This window comes from Acanthisitta chloris, unplaced genomic scaffold, assembly GCF_000695815.1.
Source record: "Acanthisitta chloris isolate BGI_N310 unplaced genomic scaffold, ASM69581v1 scaffold2467, whole genome shotgun sequence".
Classification (NCBI taxonomy): Eukaryota; Metazoa; Chordata; class Aves; order Passeriformes; family Acanthisittidae; genus Acanthisitta; species Acanthisitta chloris.
In genome coordinates this window covers 30,346-49,897 of record NW_008684114.1, presented here as the reverse complement: position 1 = coordinate 49,897, position 19,552 = coordinate 30,346, and the positions used below count along the sequence as shown (strand labels likewise).

Here is a 19,552-nt window from a genome sequence, read left to right as displayed (position 1 = left end):
ATTAAAAACTGGGTCTACTTGGCTTCCAAGATGATTATAAGTTTAGCATTTTGAGCTAGTGGAGCTGAGGTAACTTGGTAAATGACTTGGTAGGGATCTTGAAAGCCCTAAAGAAATATATTTGAAGACACCTGGTGCTGTGAGTACATGGTGGTGGTGATGATGTGGTACCGTTTGGTGCACAGTGTGGAGAACGCTGCATTCACTGGGAGAAGAGCATCCTTTCTCGTCAATACCTCCTGCTAAGCCACTTCCAACCCAGTCATGCAGACTTAGCTTTGTCTAACAGATTGTAACTGTGCTATTGACTGAAATCTTATACTCTTAGCACCTATAAAAACTCAGTTGACAAAAGGTAGTCAAATTCAGCAAGCAGAAGACATAGTATTCTGACATGGTTTCCATGAGAGCAAGGGGTTCCTGCCCACAAAGAAGGCAGGTTCTCAAAATGCCAATGAATTGTAGGTTTGTGAGAGAAATTTGCCTCCATTCAGATTCATCACTGTGCCAGCAGCCATGCCTTGGTCAATGCATCAGATCTTGGACAGGCATCATTACAGATCCCACAAAAGGGATTTTTGCCCTTGTCACATCTTAGTGATATTTGTAGAGTGGTGAATATTGGAACTAATCAGTCTCCTGGAAACCATAGTTAGGCTTGGGATATTACCGTGCAAATAGATGGTAAAGGCCTAATATTCTTACATTATCTGTAAACTTGTCTCCTGCATCTACTTGTTGACACAGTATACAAAAAAATAGGCTTCTGTTCTATTATGTGCTTTTTCTTCAGTTGTCTTCAGTAGAGCAGCTAATGGAACTTTAAGGGTTCACAGTTTGTATATGTTAGGCTTCATTGATTTTTATTTTTAATTTCCCACTGCTGGAGTCTGATATTAAACACTTTCCAGTGGTGCCAGAGAAGTGGACTATATCATGATGTTCTGCTTTATGTGAAGTGGATTTTCCTTTTTAGCAATATACTGAAACTCAAAACATCTGGAGTTAGACTGGAAACACTTATCTGCAACCCTAGGCACAGCATATTTGTTTGTTACCAAGTATCTCCTGAGGTACAGTATTCTATAAGAACTACATTGCTAGTCTGTCAATAGGTGAGGTTTTATTTGCTTTATTTGTTAAACAAAAATTGTACATTGTCACCTGCTTTACACTTTATCAAGAAAAGTCCAAAGTGTCTGGAGGAAAATCTAAAGGTTACTGTGTGAATGTAATATTTTTTTTTCACACACACAGAGGTCTAAAAAATTGAATTATATCATCTGAATGTGTTCAAGTCTGGAAGTGCTGAGAGTCCAGCACTTATAATAGTAACATCATTTATTCATGGGTTCATATATTGGCAATGGATACTAACATTAGCCTTTTGTTCTTTAAAATCCTGTTGTTAGGAATCATCTCTTTGCTTGGTTACGTTACAAGCTCCATAGAGCTCCTAGTTCCAAGGCACAGATATCTTTTTGTAATTATTACTAAATAGAAATTACCTTTACAGCCTATACTAAATACTGCTTTGTATGAAATGTTTTCATGTCTTATAAAAATATCTTCATTTCTGCAATGTAAGTGCATTAATTAATTGAAAAGAAACTACTCTGGCAATGTGCAGAGGAATAAAAGGGCTCAAAAAGGGAAGTTAACACTCAGAATTAGTTCATGTTCACTGGCTCAGACTTAATCCTCCTTTCTGGAGACTTTTTGGGTAAGTCAGCTTTAATTTATAGGTGGAACCTTAGGATCCTCCCCTCCAGTGACATCCCCAGTAGGTAACGTACAGGTCTACTGTGGGTTATCCTGCAGTCACCTGTGGTTGTGTTGTCTGGGAATATGCCACAGGTTCTCTCCACCCTCTGCTGAAGTAACAGGTGAAGCAAGAGCCACCGTATTGAAAAGAGTACAGAGCTTGCCAGTATCCTGTGGCTTTATGAGAGTATTTGAGCTCTGGGGGCAAATCCGTTAGGAAGAATTATTGGTGTCAGTGATGTTCCTGTTGCAAGTGAGAAACTAAACTGCAGTTGTGCCAGTCTTTGCTCATTCTGCTTTGAGGTCCTCTGATTAGGCTTTGTCTATTCAATTGATTTCCCCAAATAAAAGCAGTGATGTATTTTTATGTAAATGTTGTTTTATTTGTGGTGCATTAATGGACTGGTGTAAAAAAATCTGTGTAAATAAAGGCTATTTTTAAAACCTTTGGTCTGTGCTGTTCCAAGGCTTGTTTATATTTTTCAAGAGGATGTAGTGTTGGCATTATCATGCAAAAGGAGAGACCATCTCTTCTGATAGTACCAAAACCAAATAAAACCTTGAGTGACGTGAATAAGATATTTTCTTATGAGTTACATTGTTGGAGAGGTTTTGCCTCAGTATACCAGACACTTGCAAAGTGCAAGCAATAAAGAAGTATTCAGAAATTAATATGTTCATGCTCTGCAGTCTAAAAGATAGTTATATTTGTTGTAGAATCATTACAAATATGTAGTTTATTTTTCTGTTTTAGGCTCCTAAGGACCCAGTCTCTGGATTGGTACTATAATAATGTCAAAAGCCGCTTTAAGTGTTTTGGAAGTGCCAAGGTCCTGAAGAACTTATACAAGAAGCATAGACTGGAGAGTGGAGCTTGTCCTGATACAATAGGTAAGAGCAGCTGTGTCAATCTCTTATTAGCTTATCTACTTTAACACACAAGCTGAGACAATGGAAATTCTGAGATTATTTCAAAAGATATTTTTCAAGGCTATTTTTTCTTGCACAAGAAATACCTCAGTAAAGAAAAAAAAGTTATGAAGTGGCTAGAGAGCTATTTAAGAATTCAAAGAATGTTTGATCTTAATTATGCCACTGATACAGAAGAACTGTCTATAAAGTAAATTGCAGTTTGTATTCTAGCCTGTGTCCCAAAATTTATCACAGTTCTGAGTTGCCAGTGAATGAGAAAATTATTTTGCATCCAACATGTGACCTTAGAGCACATTTTAGTGGTGTTTGAAACAAAATTTGTTGGGATCCATTCAGTATCCAAGTGGACAAAAACCTAGAGTTAGCATAGAGTTTCACTTAAGAGTTTTGCATGCTTAAGGATGTGAAACTGGCCGCATCTCATTTTTGTACTGATGTTTGTAAATAGTTAAAAGTATTGGCATCACCCTTTTAAATGAAGACACAACGGTCCCTCAATTATGGCATTATAATGCCTGACCCCATAAGAAGTGTAATTGGAGATATAAAATGGGTTAGAAGACGTGGAGTTTGGTGTGATACTGGTAACTTCAGCAAATTCCTCAAAACATAGGTAGGTGAATGTTTGACATTTCATTGGATTTATTGGACCTGATGCTTTACTGATGTAAGCCTTTCAAAATTTGTACAGTGACTGTAGGTTTTTTTATAGTCCTTACTTTGTAGTCCTACTATGCCTTTTTTTGAAACTCTATAGGATAGTAAGTAGACAGTCTAGTCCTAAGTGGAAATTTTAGGTGTTTCTTATGAAAATTGGCATAAAAGCTTCTAGGGAGAAGCGACCTATGTATTAAATTGTGATGTATTGGTCTTTTCCCTTTCTCAGTGAATGAATAAAAAATAAAAAATCCATTTTTCTTGAGAATATGTATGAAGACAAGCAAATCTGTGTCAGCAAGGGCAGATGCTTCAGAACTTTCATATGATAGGTTGCCTTTACTCAAGTCATAGTCTCACTGAACTGGTCCTTGAATGGAAGTGTGAACAATGCAATGATGAGTTGCAGTGGCACGTGCACTCTCTGCGAGACCTTTCTAAGGAAGGCTTTTGAGTCTAAATGTCATTGCTAACTTTCTTCTGCTGTCCATGTGACTGTTAGGTAAACCTTTTGTTCCCTTTGAAGATAAATGCTAGTATACGTGTCTGGTTTTGTCTTATTTATACAGCATTGCGCTTTAAAATGTAGAATCTATTTCAACCCCAAATGTCATATGAAACTTCTACCGTGTAAGTTTTATACCTAGTAGCTTCTTCCTCTCTCTTTTACTGTACTCATAGTTTTCTCCATGCAAAATGAATGAGAGGTCTTTGATATAAAAGCAGTCATGTTTTTTACAAGAGGTGCTGCAGTCATTATTTATACAACAGCTAGGAGGAATTTTCAGGTTATCCCTCTTTATGTGCAGTGCCACTGTATCTGGAGTGAATATTCTAATGTAATAATGCCTCTGTTGTCAGTAGGTGGCACTTATACTAATGCACAATTCTGTCTTTTTAGCAGAGGGAAGTTTGTTTGAAGGAAGCTTTGAGAATGAAGGAAGCGTTTGTGGCAGTGACTCTACATTCTACCAACAGACAGAAGGTATGCTGCTAAAAACTCATTTGATTAAAACACACACCTTATACTCTGAATTACTGGACAAGTAGCTTAGAGTGCTGGTAAGTCTTGTTCACAGATCCAGCAACCTTTTGGCTGAAACATTCAGCAAGATACTAAAAGTCTTTTGCATACTGTGCTGGAATATCTTGCTTCAGTATTATGGCTAACAGGCTTATTTTAGTGTGATTTTCTTAATGTTCAATTTTTGTTACTTCTCTCCCATTTTCTTTCCTATGCTCATATATTTTGTCATTATCTTTCTTATATTCTGTTGGTGTTTATAGGAACTTTACAAAATTTCTTCCAATTATTTCCTTTGAACTATTTTGCTGCATTCTAAAATAAGCAACATAAAAAAATACTGTGTTTTATTGCATTTAAGATTTACATTTAAGAAGTAACATAGAGATTGAAAAAAATGTCTCTGTCTTAAGATATTTATTTTACTGTGCATAATTATGGATTGAGAACTTTTTGAGAACAATTTCAGATTTGAATATGTGTCCAGAATACGAGTCTGAATTTTGGAGCTCATTTTGTGAAATATGCATATATAAAGAACATGGTGGTTTTATCTCATTCTTCATCTAGGACACAGCATGATGGATACCCTTGCTGTGGCCTTACGTGTTGCAGAGGAAGCAGTGGAAGAAGCTATTTCTAAGGCAGAGACCTACAGTGACAGCTTGGTAACACTTTTTTTAAAATGTATTAATTCAAATAGAACAATTTTGTTTCTTTTAATTTGGGTAGTGGTACAAAACTGAGTAGATACAAAAGAAAACACAAAGAAGTAGTGACTATCTCATGCCATACCTAAGGAGTTATGCATGGGTTTTATGAACTGGCATCCAGAATGCATGTTGGTTGCATTTCAGAAGGTGACATGCAATTTTAAGTGCCTGTAATTTCTTCCCACAGTGCCAATAGGACATATTGCCCATTTCCCATTATATACAATTTCTGTGGAAAGGCCATTTTTATGTGATTTTAGCAAATACCTATCTCCATTTTCATGCAGGACAAGCAGAATGAAGCTTGTTACTTGCAGGAGCACAAGGAGGACCTAATAGAAGAGCTGGCCACAACCATTGTGCAGAAGGTATGGTGTCATTTTTTCTGTAGCTTGTTTAATAGCCAAAACACAATGCTTTAGTCTGGTGAACTTAACTCTTCTGACAGCAAAAAGTATGATGGCAACATAAGAAGTGAAATAAATGACAGGTTGCAGCTTCAACTATCACAGTATAGGCTTAACCAGCTATGTCTGACAGAGAGAGCAGTTTATATATATGATTAATCCAGTGCCTAACCCCATGCCTTACACCCTCAGAGCTGAGAGGTACCACTCCCTGAGGTCTGTGATATCATTTTAATATCATGGAATTTTACATCTGTACTTCACTTCCCCACAGGCACAAAGTTACCTAATGTCAAGAGTTTTGGCTCTTGACCATCTGTGTCGCTTCCCCAACAGCACAAAGTTTTCCAGTGTCAAGAGGTCTGACTCTTGACCACACACCGCTTCCCAAAAGACATAACATTCTCCAATATAAAGAAGTGTGACTGTTGACCATACCCTCTATTGAATCCTGCACCTGCAACACATGCAAAGAAAACATCAATCATTAAAATAGAATTCTGTTAATGATGCTATGAGACACCAAAAAAATCACAGAACCATGTCTGATGTCTGTGTAAAACATAAAGCTCATTCTTTTCCCTGCAAAGTGGAGGGCTAGTGGGAACAAATATCCCTTAAGTTTGTCTGGACAGTTTGGAGCAAGGCAGTACAAGCATGAACAGGGTGCTCTTGAGCTCCTGTCATCAGTAAGGTAACCACTCTGCTAAGTTAGTCTCCTTCCATGTGAACTGAGCTAGCTGCCACATCTGTGTATGGGCTATGGTATTTAAAAATACACACCAGAAGAGGAATATGTTGTTTATAAGGCTACTAAGAAAAGCCAGAAGAGCAGGACCTCAATGGAAAATAATCTGCCTTCTTATTTCATAGGCATGGTAGAAGATTAATTCTGCTTATTGGGTCTTTCATAGTCCAGAGCCTATCTCAGCCAAGCTTGGATTGCCACCACTTTTGTCAAGAGCTGCCTAACAAGATCTTTTATGCCATAGAATAATGTTCTGTAGATATTTTATATTTAGTCAAAAATATTGTGGAAATGAAGTGTAGCAGGACATAACCTGTCAGTGTAGGGAGAAAGGTAGTCTACATGATCTCTCCTTCTTAAGACAGTGTAGATTTTCAGAAACAAAAATAGTGCCTAGACACCTGAGACCTCATTGTTTCCACTAGATATGTATCTAGATACCATGGGAACCTTTGAAATTCCCCTCATCTAGTATTTTATGTTTCTCAGCAAAAAGTCTTGTCTGAGAAAATACTCGATACTTAGACGCTGCTAATGTTTAAATGGTTAGTGTAGCAACAGGTTTCCATGTTTATTTAATTCATCTCTGATGTTCCTACAGGCATTGATTATGATTTATTGTATTGATGCTTAATGCTTGCAAGCAGTATGACTTCAGATGAGAAAGCATGCAAGTTGTCAGAATTGTCTTTACATGAGCTGGTGCAAGAGCAAAGGGAAACTCAAATGTTCCTCCTAGGCAGTTTGCCTTGAGACAGAGTTAATGTAGTTTTTCTCTATATGGCTCAAATGGTGTTTTCTGAGAGCAATTTTTCTCTCCCCTCCCACCACCTGTTCCCCTACCTTACAGATTATAAAGAAGCAGAAAAGCAAAGCTGAGCAGGCCGAGGCTGACTTTGAATGGCCACCATCCAGGAGCAGTGGCCTGGCATCTGTTGCTGTCTCAGATCAGAGTATGCTGACATTTCCAGGGAGCCGCAGGGGGTCCTACACATTGTGGGTGAGTGGTTCTGATGAACAACACCTGAAGGTTGAAATCGTGGATAAGTATACTTACTGCCTGGAATAGTATGTAGAGACTTGCAGAGAAGAAACATTAAACCTATGTCTGGACAACCTGTCGCTGAGCTGCATTCTTTCCTTTCCTAGCATCGCATGGGCCATCGAAGTACATCACAGACATTGTGTTGTTTTGCTGAGTGTGTTGGGAAGGACTAAGTTTGTGATATGAACAATCTTACTCCTTGATTTGAATGCTAACTGGAATCAGTTCCTCAGTGTTTATTCTTCAAAACAGTTTTTCTGCTCACTTAGCCTCTATTTATATTTTTGCTGAGTGTTATATTTTCTTTTGTATAATATTAGATTTCTGTAATGTTTCTTTTTCTTCTTAGCCATCCTAAAGAAAACAGCCACAACCAACAACAAAAAAGTAAACCCAACTGTTGAGCACCATTTCTGTCTTACACTAAAGAGTATTTCCTCCTTTCATTTATTTCTCAGCACAGTGTCTTCAGGTCCTGCTATAAAAGCTGAAGAAAATCTCACAAGCTGCATTAGTAACATTTTTTTATAGAGCAGCAAAGAAAATGAAGTGAAAATAAGCTGTAGGCTTGGACAGTTTGACAATTGGAGAGGGAAGACAGTGACAGATGAGTTAGTTCAAGTGCATTTTGATACTGTGGTTTAAGCTGCTACTCCCAAGTGTCCTGCTACTGTGCCAGTAATCACTTATCCCCCACTGAGCAGAACCACCAGAATTGAACATGAGCTATGTCTTATTTCCCAGCTAAGTTTGCTAGCTTACACTCCCAGTGAGAACAGATTTATGTCAGAATATAGACTCTGGGCCAGAATTGCTGAGATACAGACTCTCATTCTAGTCTCCCACCTATTTTCAAATTGAAGGAGTAATGCCTGTAAGCTGCTACTGTTAACCAAGAGATCAGAAGTTAGGGTGAGTATGTTTAAGTGCTTTCCTCTGTAGCTCCTAGGCAAGTTGCTTGTGGAACATAAGAGCCAGGAGAGAGACAGTTAATTTTGTGTCTGACTCAACTGAGTTTTCTTTCTGGAATTTAAGGACAGGGCCTGGAGCAATATGCTGTTCAAATCCTCAGTCGTTATATCAGAAGCCTGTTGTTCTTTTGCGTTTGGAATGCTTGAACTCAACACATTTTGAAATTATCTTCTGAAGTAACAATTTAGTCCTAATTTTTTTGCCAGAGGGAGGCTCCTTGGTTTGTGTAACAGTAAACTTTGTGGAAAATATTGGAGTAGCAAAAATGTCACACTAAGATGAGAACAGCGTCAAAACTTCTGTAGCCATCAGTCAGTACTAGAGATCCAGATGTGTACAGTGCTTTATAAGGACTCTGTACCTCTTCACAGGGTCTTTCACCACGTTTGTCACAATTTGTTCCAAATGTCTTCCCACAGTGCTTTAAGGTGTGAATTCTTTCATGTCTCCCATAAATTTAGCATCTGCCTTTTGCTTTGCTAGGGCTGTTTTATTGTTTTCTTTTGTCCTTTGAAGTGTGGATGTGTTTATTTTTGCTTTCCTTTGAATAGAGGAGAATTTTGTTAGTATAACCAGACACCCTTAGAAGGAAAGTATAGCTCCAGTTGTTCCCATAGCTAAGACAGTTGCAGTTATGTTAGCCTATTAGACTAGCAAAATTAAAGCTACAGAAGCTCTAACAAAGGGCCTGCTGGGAAGCCTACTGAAAGGTGATTTGTGCAGAGCAAATACAGAGCAGTTTGATTCTCATCAACAGTGCTGAAACAACCCAAATGCCTTTTCCTGAGCTTGCTTTCCACTTTGCTTTCATTCAGCTGCAAATGTGAAGCATGCATCTGTCAGTAGATTTACAGGACTAAATCGCATCAATTTCTCCTCTGTATATTATGTAAGGAAGTTATCTTTTCTGCCAAAAGAATTTCCAAACCAAAACCTAGCTGCTACAGAAGCTGGCAGAGAAGTCCTATGGCCCTATGCCCATTCCAGGCAAAGCTCCTTACTCCCTCTCAAGAACTCTGGAGTCCAGGTTTGTAACAGCAAATCTTCCTGGGTTCCACTGTACTAAGTGAAGTTTTCTTAATTCCTAACTGATGCCATCATGTTGGAAATAAGCCCCAAAACAACAACCAACCGAAACCCAACAAACTCTTGATTTGTGTACACATCCTAACATTGAGCTGTGTGTGTTGGCTTAGTTTGAGCAGAGATCTGCCTGTAATGATAAAAACCTTTTAATATTAATACACACCACAGCTAATAAGGGGCTGTTGCAACAGATTTATTAGCACAGGTGTTCCTAGTGTAACCAAGGATTTTGTAGACAGACACCATGGCCCCAAAAGTCACAAGGGAAGAAAAAAGAAAAACAGGTGTTCATTTTTTTCTATCAAAGCTACCCAAGGTGACTGTTACTGTGTCAGAGATGTATGTGAACCTGTTGCCCAGTAAGAATTATTTAAGTACTGCTTAAGTATTTCTTTGGTACCTGGCAAACAAATTAGCAGAAGCAGGATAGAATAAATAAAAGGAAGGAAGAAACATGATTAACAGAAATACAGACATGCAAAGGAAAGGGAGGTAAGGATAGCAAATCTTAAAGCAGTCAGGATTTCATAATTTAAAACTGGAAATTCATCTTAGAGCAAGTATTTTTATTTGTTTTCAGTGTTGAAGATAATACACGTGGTTTTGCTAGCACAATAAAGCTACTTACATACAACGTAGGGCAGTTATATGCTGTAACACTGACCCTTAGAAACCCACGTTTATTATTCCATTGCATTTTATTACCAAAGTAATTTGTTTACAGTGTCAGAGCATGCTGTAATAATCACAGATATCACTGTGTGGTTATACCTGCCAATCAAGTTTTCTTTTAATCGCTGCTATTTGTGTGCAGCTCGTCCATATCATCCAGAAACTTGTGGTTATACCTGCCAATCAAGTTTTCTTTTAATCGCTGCTATTTGTGTGCAGCTCGTCCATATCATCCAGTGGGCTCTGGAAGTCTTGCATTACCTCCCTGCTCATCCAGAATCACTTGCTTGGTGAAACCATCATTAAATAAGTTAAACTTCCCCCCTCCCATCACCCAAAATATAGTATTGATTGTTTAACTGCAGTACTATGGTGTGGTAGTAGCTGTAGATATTATCCTTTCATTTTTTTTTTCCTCTTTGATTTCCTTGTGGTCCCTTGCCCATGCTAAAAAATAGTGATACAAGGCTGAACATTTTATTTCCCTACCTCATAAAAAGAGATGGATGGCACCATCTGTTTCTCATTACCAATAAGCAAAGGCTGTACAATGTTGGGATAGGAGGAGCTTAGGGCAATGGGTGAATGCTTCTCTGCTTTCTCAGTCCGGTTCACCTCCCATACATCTCTGCCAGTGAGAGAGCAAACGACCTGTTGGCATATTGTATCCCATTTAAACATTGATGGAGTGCAGGCACCCTGGTGTGCTTTAAATGCTGTATTAGTGGTCTTTATTTTACAGCTAAAAGATTGCATATATAAACAGAAGTTCATCCATAATTTATAGTATATAAAACAGCTAGGGATATAGGGAAAAGGAGGATTTCATTAAATACACATTATGATGCACCTCGGGGGAAGCAGAAATTTACTGGTTAAGCTAATTATAAGGTCCACAGTGTACCAACAGTTGTTTATTTTGTAAAATTTTTTTCTAATTATAAGGTCCACAGTGTACCAACAATTGTTTATTTTTTAAAATTTTTTTTCTGTTTTATTTGTTTTAAAGAGAAGGAAGTTTCTGCAAGCCTGAGGTCCAACACTGCTTTGGAAATCCCTGGAGGTTTTCTAGGTGTTCAATACCTTTCTAAGTTTGTCTCTAACAAACACTTGAAGAAAATCTTTTGGAGGAGGAATCCTGTTTAGCAGTCATACAGCACAGTGAGAGATTTCAGATAAGGGAGGCATAAGAATGTAAGAAGTTGATACCAGCTGACATCAGTTCCTACCTGTCAGTGATTCTGTATCAGAAACATAATATTTATGTCTAATTAATAAATGTGTCACATCATAGGGAAGATGGAGCTTTTAGCTTTTATACGTGAACTGGCATCAGAAGGTTGCATGGCATGTATTGCTGGGGCCTACTTCCAATGAGGCAGGTGTGCATTCATCCAATAGCCCATCAGCTGGATCCTGACAGGTTATTTGTTGTCTTGTTTCCTTCCAAAAAAGGTCAACTGCAGCATCATCTTCTCTGTACAGGATGGGAAACAACAGTACACTTTGAGACGGCAAAGCAATTGGTGCTCTGAAAAAAAAAAAAGTGTCTTTCTAAAATTCATACTTATTATGTGAAAATCCAAGTACTTTCCAGGTTACAGATAATATTGTCATCTGCTGACTTCACAGATGGCACTGTAACATTGTAGTCTCACTGCAGAAGTGATTCAGATTTCAGATTAAGACAGCCTTGTCCATAGTAATCTGGTTGATTTCCCTCCTTCCACTGCTGCAGAAGGATGGGATACAATTGCTTTTTGTACCTGACTCAGCAACTAGTACCGCCACTTTTTAAGGCTCAGGTCACTAAATAATCAGTGCAACAGCATTGTCCTTTTCAAGTTTTTTTGTATAGTTTGAGCTTGTACTTCATCTTGAGCTATATCTCTAGCATAATACTACTGGTTTTTAGCTTCATAGTACAATCCATGCACTTGACAAACATCCAAGAAGACAGTTTTGGATGCTGGATACATGATCAAGCCCATGCAGGCCTACATTCAGCTGCATTGCACTTACTGTCAGCAAACCAAGATGTGTTTTAAGGCATGAAAGGGAGTAGGAGAGAAGACAGAGAAAGGTGGCCATTCTGTAATGTCATTCTCTAAATAATTTAGATCATATGTTGTTCTTTCAGCTTTGTTTTGTTTTAAAGATGCTATTGTAACACAGTCCTGGGAATTTTAAGGTCTAACTTAAAACCTGTAATGCTCAGAGCTAGGCTGCCTGACAAATCTTTTTTTATTTTTAATTAAATCAGAGTGTATGTTATCACAGCAAGAACAAAATAAGCACAGAATACTGAAGGTTCCCTCAAACAGTATGGGTGATGTGTAGAGATACTTGGATTCCCAGCAGCAAAGGATTTGTTGGGGAATAACCTTCCATCTGTCTCCATTGCAACTCATCTCTCCCTCTCTGGATTGTCAAGGTCAGCTAGTCCAAACAAAACCAAAATAAATGCACACCTAAATGTGGCTCTACATATTAGTACACAGATATGCAATTCATCCTGCTGACAGACCCGTTCCTTATTAACTAATCATTATTTTTTTACTCTTTTTAAAGGAAAAGTGTTTTTAAGGGGATCAGCTGTCTGATAGGCCAGTAGAAGGATAGAAATGATCCAGCGCAGCCAGACTATGTCTGTGTTACTAGTGAACGACAAGCCAGCTTGGGCAGACCCTAGAAGGATGCATGCTCTAAGGCTTTTGCAGGAGAGGGAGCAGTCATCTGTGCTTTCTCCCTGCCTGCTGTTCAAGGCTGTGCCCTGATGGCTGGGATATCCACAAGGGTTTTGGTCAGGACATGAGGAAGGGAGTGGTTTTTTTTCAATTGAGTGAGAAAATCTTCCATTCATCTGCCTGTTCTTGCCCTCTTTCAGAAGGTTGTTAACAGATCCTTTGCCACATACAAGATTAACTAAGGAACAGATGCTTGAAACCCTTGGTATTTCACTCCCACTGCTAGATGTCTGGACTGCATACATTTGAGCAGAGCAAAAATCACTTCCAGGGATAAATAGGCTGTGGCAGAGTGGCACCATTTGCAAGCTCATACTGTCTCCTTCCTGGTGTAGGATTTTACTTACCAAAGGATGCATTAGCTGTTGATGCTTAGGGATTGCTCCTCTATTTGCTACCAGACCTGCTGGTTCTGCCTGTGCATTGATTATATTCATAGAGCACAGCTGAGCAGCGGGTGAGGGTTTTTGCTGCACTGCTGGCAGGCATAACTGCAGATTTCACGAGTGAGGAAAGAGGGGAGATAAGGTTGCACTTAAGTCACCTGAGTTTATGCTGTCAGTTCTAGGTTGCTTCTGTGAATAAACAAGGTAGTCTTCAAAACCTAAATTAACAGCTGCCCCACAGGTCAGAGCTTGCACAGCACAGGACTCTGCTGCCCAAATCCAGAGGTACCTGCCCTCAGCCCCAGTGTTGAGGTTCCAGTGCCTGCAAGAGCTCCTAGTGTGGTGACCCTGCAGATGCCTTGTGGCACTCAGGGTTCTCAGTCCCTCCTGAAGCTCTGACAATCCTTGATATGTTCTAAATAACTGCAGAATAAATTACTGTTTCACTAGTTATACCAGACTGCAGGATGGTATAAGAGTGAAAATAGAGTGAAATAGGAGGGAAGTGAGGAAAAAACATGTGTGATCCAGAATATCTTTTGTAAAGTTCAGTCAGTTGCTTGTGAGACCTATTTTGAATTAACATTTTGACTTTCCTTTAGAAGAAAGAGAAGTTACCCATACTTTTTCATCTTTTGAAGACCAGTGTAGTGCAAAATCTTCATACTGTCTCTCTAAACAATATGCATACATATAGGGGAGTTATTCAAGGTAAAGTATCTGTAGATTATCAACATTAGGCTCAACATTCACTAGTGTGGTTTATAAAAAGTTGTTCTTGCTTTTCATTACTTGCTTTGTTTTTATTTACTCAGTGTTCAGAAGAATGAACTTGTAAATGATTACAGACATAAGATGGAATATTTGTATTTATTAAGTAACAGAAGATGTGACTACTTTTTATTCACAACTTCCTTCAGAAATCACATTGTCTTTTCTTTTTTTTTAGCATTTTTATTTATTTGAAGACCATCAATGAAACAGATGATTCCTTCTAGTTCTATTCCAGGACAAAATGAAGGCTGAATTCTCTCCAGCCAGACATTATAAACTCTGCAATAGAAATCCCTGAAGAGGGATTAAAAAAAAAAAAAAGGAGTAAGAATGTGTCTGGAATTTCTTTTTGAAAGAAACAGCTCACAGCAGACGCCAGTAGGCAGGATTTGGGAAGGAACTCATCTAACTCAAGTGTTTGGAAATGCCTGTCAATACTGTAACTATATTTTTCCAGCTGTGTTGCTCTGCACAGCATTCCATCAGGCAGCACATGCCTCCGAGGAGTCTGTGCGGTGAGCACAGCAAATGACCTGCTGGGCTGCAATGCCATCTGCTGATATACTAATTTACTGCAGAAACTAGCAGTGTCTGACTGCAAACTCAAAGCACAGTCTTATAATTCATCACACATAAATACGCCTAAAATAGTACCTGGCTGATGGAGTAGATTTTTTGTTGAGGAACCAGAACTTTCGGTTAGAAAGGATGCTGGGTAGCTTTAGCTGCCTACTTGACATCTCATGTCTTTATAAATCAGAACCAAAGTTCCCACATTCCTGCCTTCTTTTGAAAATTGATTTAGGTTCCGTATTTTTGGATACTTTAGAAAATAGACTGGATTGGTTCTTCTGCCCTGAGATCTTGTTGCAGCCCAAATATGTAGGCAGTTGGTAAAGATTAAGGGGCATGATTCCTTCATTTGATCAGTAAATATCTCTTGTTCCAACACAAACTGATCTAAGAGCCTATTGGGGTAGCTGGCCTCACCTCCTGGACTTCCCTGTATATAGAAATTACATGGAGCACCAGCCTCCAGGTAGGCTTCTCAGTCCTGTTCCCTTATGTTCACTGTTTTGCTAGGTACACGAATGTCCCCAAGGGAAAAATATTCCCTTTGTATCTACGGATAGGCTGAGGAAGTGAGACACAAATGCAGCCCAGAAATATGTAATTCTACTGCCTACCACAGGTAAATGTGGCAGTGAAGTCAGCAGCATATGCCAAAGCTCAAGCTGTAGCTATAGGGCTGTGGAGTTAGCAGTGCCAGCTGAGTTGAAGTTGATGCAAATGTGCCAACAAAGATTGGGGTTTTGCGGTGTAACTTCACATCAAATAACTAACTTTCTAGTTTGCTCTTTATTGAAAAAAAAAACAACAAAAGGAGGTCTTAAGTCATTTACATTTCAATAGAGTCATCAGTCAAGCTGCTAATTGGCAATAAACTTGTGGACAAACATTTGCTTTTGTGCTCTGAAAAATACAGTCAGTTTATACCAATTTAGACTGATTTGTTCTCATGCCAGGATATGCTTCTCTCCTATTCCTACACCAGGCTTGGCTATTAGCACTCCTTTCTTGTATAGTTGTCAGTATTACCAATGATTTGAACTGCTGTTGGGGGATGAATATTTATACTTTCTTTCTACCCATACTTGTCTGAGTAAAACACAATTCTACTATCTGTCCTTCCATCCCTCTCTGAAACTAACTTTTAGAACAAGAAATAACCTAATCCTCTACTTTTTTTTTATTCTTCTTAATTGGAACTTATTAGAATGCTGGCACTTCTTGATCATTTCAATCTTTCCAGATACAAGAATTACAGAGAACTGCAAATGTAGTGGTGAGGAGTGCAAATTCAGTAGTCTCTTCCTTTTTCAGGATATGAAAGCAGGGGTGCAGCCAAGCTATTTTAGCATGCTATTATTTTCTCTCTCTGAGCCTTCTACGACATTGAACCATTCTCAGTGAGAAGACGTGGTGCTTCTAGCAGAGCAGTCCAAGACAGATTTTATAAAAAATTCACATAAAGTGTAGAAAAAACAATGAGGATGGCCTCAAGCCAAGCTTTGGAAGCACCAAAAGCTTTACTTCTTGGTGTATTTGGACTGGATTTCCTGGGAATTAGCAGTAGCTGTATAATACCAATATCCTGCTCACCAGAGAGTTTACAGGAACTATGGAGAGCACTTTCCCTCTGATATGACCCAAAAGTTTCAGCACACATTTTTTTAAACATTTAGGGGTTTTAGATCAGCTTTTTTGGATAAGCTTATTCAGATCCTAGTCTACTACACCACATGGGACTGTGTCTACTTTCTTTTCTGTGCTTCCTTGTTTTTCAGTGCCTTTTGTCCATCAGGCCTTTCATGGTCATCTTCTCCTTTTTAAATCCTTCAAGCTGTTGTATATCTTCTAGTCCTTCTGAAAGCTTTATCTCACGTTTAGTGTAGACACACCGGAGCTAGCTTTAACTTGCTCAGGCAGTGCTAGTCACAATGTTGCTGTGGAACCATCAGTCTGGGGTCAGGAGTGCCCAGCTCCTGCAGGGGTTTCACAGCCCATGCCAAATTCTGCCTTGTCAGAGCTAAGCTGCTGGCAGGTCTCAAGCTAGTTGAGAGCAAAATGCAGACACTTCCATCACTGCAATGCAGCCTTTACTGTGGTGTTTATGAAACAGTGAGTAGGCACACGACAAGCTGCCATTTAAACAAAACAGAAAGGTTGTCAAACACAGAGATTTTACATAATAACAAAAACATGTTACTGTCATTATCAAGTGCAGGTTGTCATTACATGGACTACTTAAGTTTTTCCTGATATTCTTCTTCTCCTTCTTAAGATTCAGTATTTTAATAAGGGAAAATAGATATGACTGATTGAACTGTAGGATATTCCTTCTTCTGGGTCTTCAGCATCTCTTATCTCTCACGTTTGCTCTATATGAGAAAAAAATGTACCCTGAGGGAATATTCGTGGCACTGTGAAAATAGTGACAGTCACAACAACTTGCTCCTTTCAGTATGTAACAACTTTAACACAAAGATACAGAAAGATATAGTAGACATGTACTGGACCTGATTTATCGAAAGCATGGGAAGTTTGGTAGTTCTTGCTTTACAATGAAGTGAATTGAACAACAACACAATTAAAATTTGTCATTCTTCAGGTGGCCAATTTGTGGCAGAATTGTTTGTATTGTCCATATATCCTGCCAGGATGAAATCAAAGTTAATAAGCAAATTTCCTATAGTAAAACAATTTATGTACCTGTATGTATTGTGTTAAATTATTAACTCTCTTACAGGGTTAAGGAGGATTCAGATGATTTTGATCAGTTGAAGATCTAGTTCAAGGTTTGAAACAGCCCAAATATACACTTGAATATAGCTGTCTTGTAAAAGTGATTCATCTGAACGATTCCCTATAGTAAAATTATAGAGTACTATGAACTTATTGTGAGTAGTTTATATCACTGAATTTGAGAGGAAACATTCCAATGCATCACATTAGGACCTGTGTCTCTGTATGGGCAAGATGAATGAAGTTATGTGGTCATTGCAATTATAGAAAATATTTGACTCTAGGGCTTTTCCTCCAGCATTCAGGAACCAAACTAAACCTTTGCACTTAGTTGTGTTTCTTTTTACTGAACTTGTTATGAAATCACACTGCTGAGCAAGGATACAGGAAGATTTGTGGTTAATTAAATCTTCTGGCATAGTACATGGGTCCCACACAGGAGCATTTCAAATGGGAGGAGATGCAGCCAAAAAATGGTGTTTGTGGCTTTCAAGTGTGGCTTTCAAGCCAGCAGGTCTCCCAGTAATGCTCATACTGTCCTGGGAATTGGAGTGACTAGAAAATAGCTGAAAGTCAAGTCCTCTACCTCATCTGGACCAGTGCAAAGCAGAGCTCTGGTACAGGCAAACGCTGGCCCTTTTGAGATTAATAGTTGTAGTTAATTATTTGTAGTTTGAACATCAGTAAAAATGTACTAAGATTTGAGAGTGCCAGCTTGGCCTGTGTAAAGCAGCTGAGCCACTGGAAGGCATATGTCTTAATGAAAACCTAGTGCATACATTCTTCTACTGACTCTGTTATGAAGGCAACTTGACTTGAGCTCTGTAGCCTTGTTTCTAGAACTACATATGTGATTTGATATTCAAGTGTGAGTTCTCCTGAAATCAGCAGGACACTGCCAGCTTTCACATCTTGTTAAAAAGGGCCAAATTTAAATGCCTTCTGCAACTGACTTCTGTGCCTAAGTTAAAACTAAAATGTCTGATCTCTTCATGCGGAACCAAAGGAAAGTACCTTTCCCTCAGTAGTAGTCAGGGCTGATTAACAATCACAGAAGTATTTTACCTCATTTGGACTTGAAATGTGACCCTCATAGGAATAAACAGATGCACAATTGTAGACTGTATTGACTTCATTAGTAAAGACTGCATAAAGCTGCTCAACATATTGGTCAACATGTATGTCCTAGCAAACAAGAGTTTTGCATTAAAATAGTTGAGTTGCATATCTGTTTCTGGGGAACAGGCTGTTTGTTTGCATTTTTAAAGATTTTTAACTTCTGCAAATTGTTACACCAGATGGCCTGTTGAGCCAACAATAGATCATCATGTCTCACCACAATGGGATCTCTTTCTGGCTAACTTGAGTCGAAACAGTTATGTATCAGTCCTCACCAAGCACATTCACAATAACTTCTCCTTAATTCTTTCTTTCCATCTGGTCCATGGTAGTATAAACAATTTCCTGCCTCCCTTCATAGCATCAGAAATGCACGTAAATAAGCAATCTAATGCTGAAACAATTCTTTTGAATATATTAAATTCCATTTGTGATGCTAGCAGATCCCACACTTCCATGGGTAACTGAATACTGATTACGGTAGAGCTGGATAATTAAGTATTTCTATTTTTAAATTATGTGCTTTGATTTTTAATCCCACAGAGGTCTCAGTCTGCATTCTCCCTGGCTAGTGAAGATACAACCAGTAAAGGACAAGACCCTGCATCATCTGTGACAGAGCCACTTCGGAGGCAGCAGAAAGGACAGTCCAGGAAACAGAAGGAACGCAAACATACTGCATTACCCAGCTGGAAGAGTGTGGACAGGCTAAATGAAACAAGTAAATATTTCTAGTACGAATAAGATTCTTTTTTTGGTTCTCATTCACGTGTGGAATAAATATGACTTTCAGCACAGACCTTCTCTAGGTCATTTTTGCTGACCTTTGTGCTTTCAGAGGTCATATATAAAATGTATATTCGATGATGCTGTGCCATGATTTCATTGGGCTCTGTCATTGCTTTATTTTAACTTTTTTTTTTTTTTTTAATTTCCAAAATATGATTCAAAATGTGGCCCTTTGTGGAGTTGATTTTGGACTCTTACAAAAATTAGGCAGCTAGTTGGGATACATTTCAGAGCTTCTAAGACACAAGAGCCCAAGGACTCTTCTTCACCACTGAAAAACTTCTTTACTGTGTGAGTGACTGTGCACTGGAACAAACTGCCCAGAGAGGTTGTTGATTCTTCCTCACTGGAGATATTCAAGAACCATCTGGACACAATCCTGTGCCATGTGCTCTAGGATGACCCTGCTT

The 19,552-nt window shown here is 38.7% G+C and overlaps 1 protein-coding gene across 1 annotated transcript in view; it reads left to right on the top strand.

Moving 5' to 3' along the window:
• The window catches only part of MYRIP (myosin VIIA and Rab interacting protein), a gene marked incomplete at its 3' end in the record, with an annotated part of 109,141 nt that overhangs the window by 61,402 nt on the left and 28,187 nt on the right, over positions 1 to 19,552 (top strand). The window contains exons 2-7 of the mRNA XM_009079174.1: positions 2,519 to 2,655; positions 4,259 to 4,339; positions 4,949 to 5,046; positions 5,379 to 5,459; positions 7,097 to 7,246; positions 18,897 to 19,074. Coding sequence (XP_009077422.1) covers positions 2,519 to 2,655; positions 4,259 to 4,339; positions 4,949 to 5,046; positions 5,379 to 5,459; positions 7,097 to 7,246; positions 18,897 to 19,074 — 725 coding nt within the window. The remainder of the gene's footprint in view (positions 1 to 2,518; positions 2,656 to 4,258; positions 4,340 to 4,948; positions 5,047 to 5,378; positions 5,460 to 7,096; positions 7,247 to 18,896; positions 19,075 to 19,552) is intronic.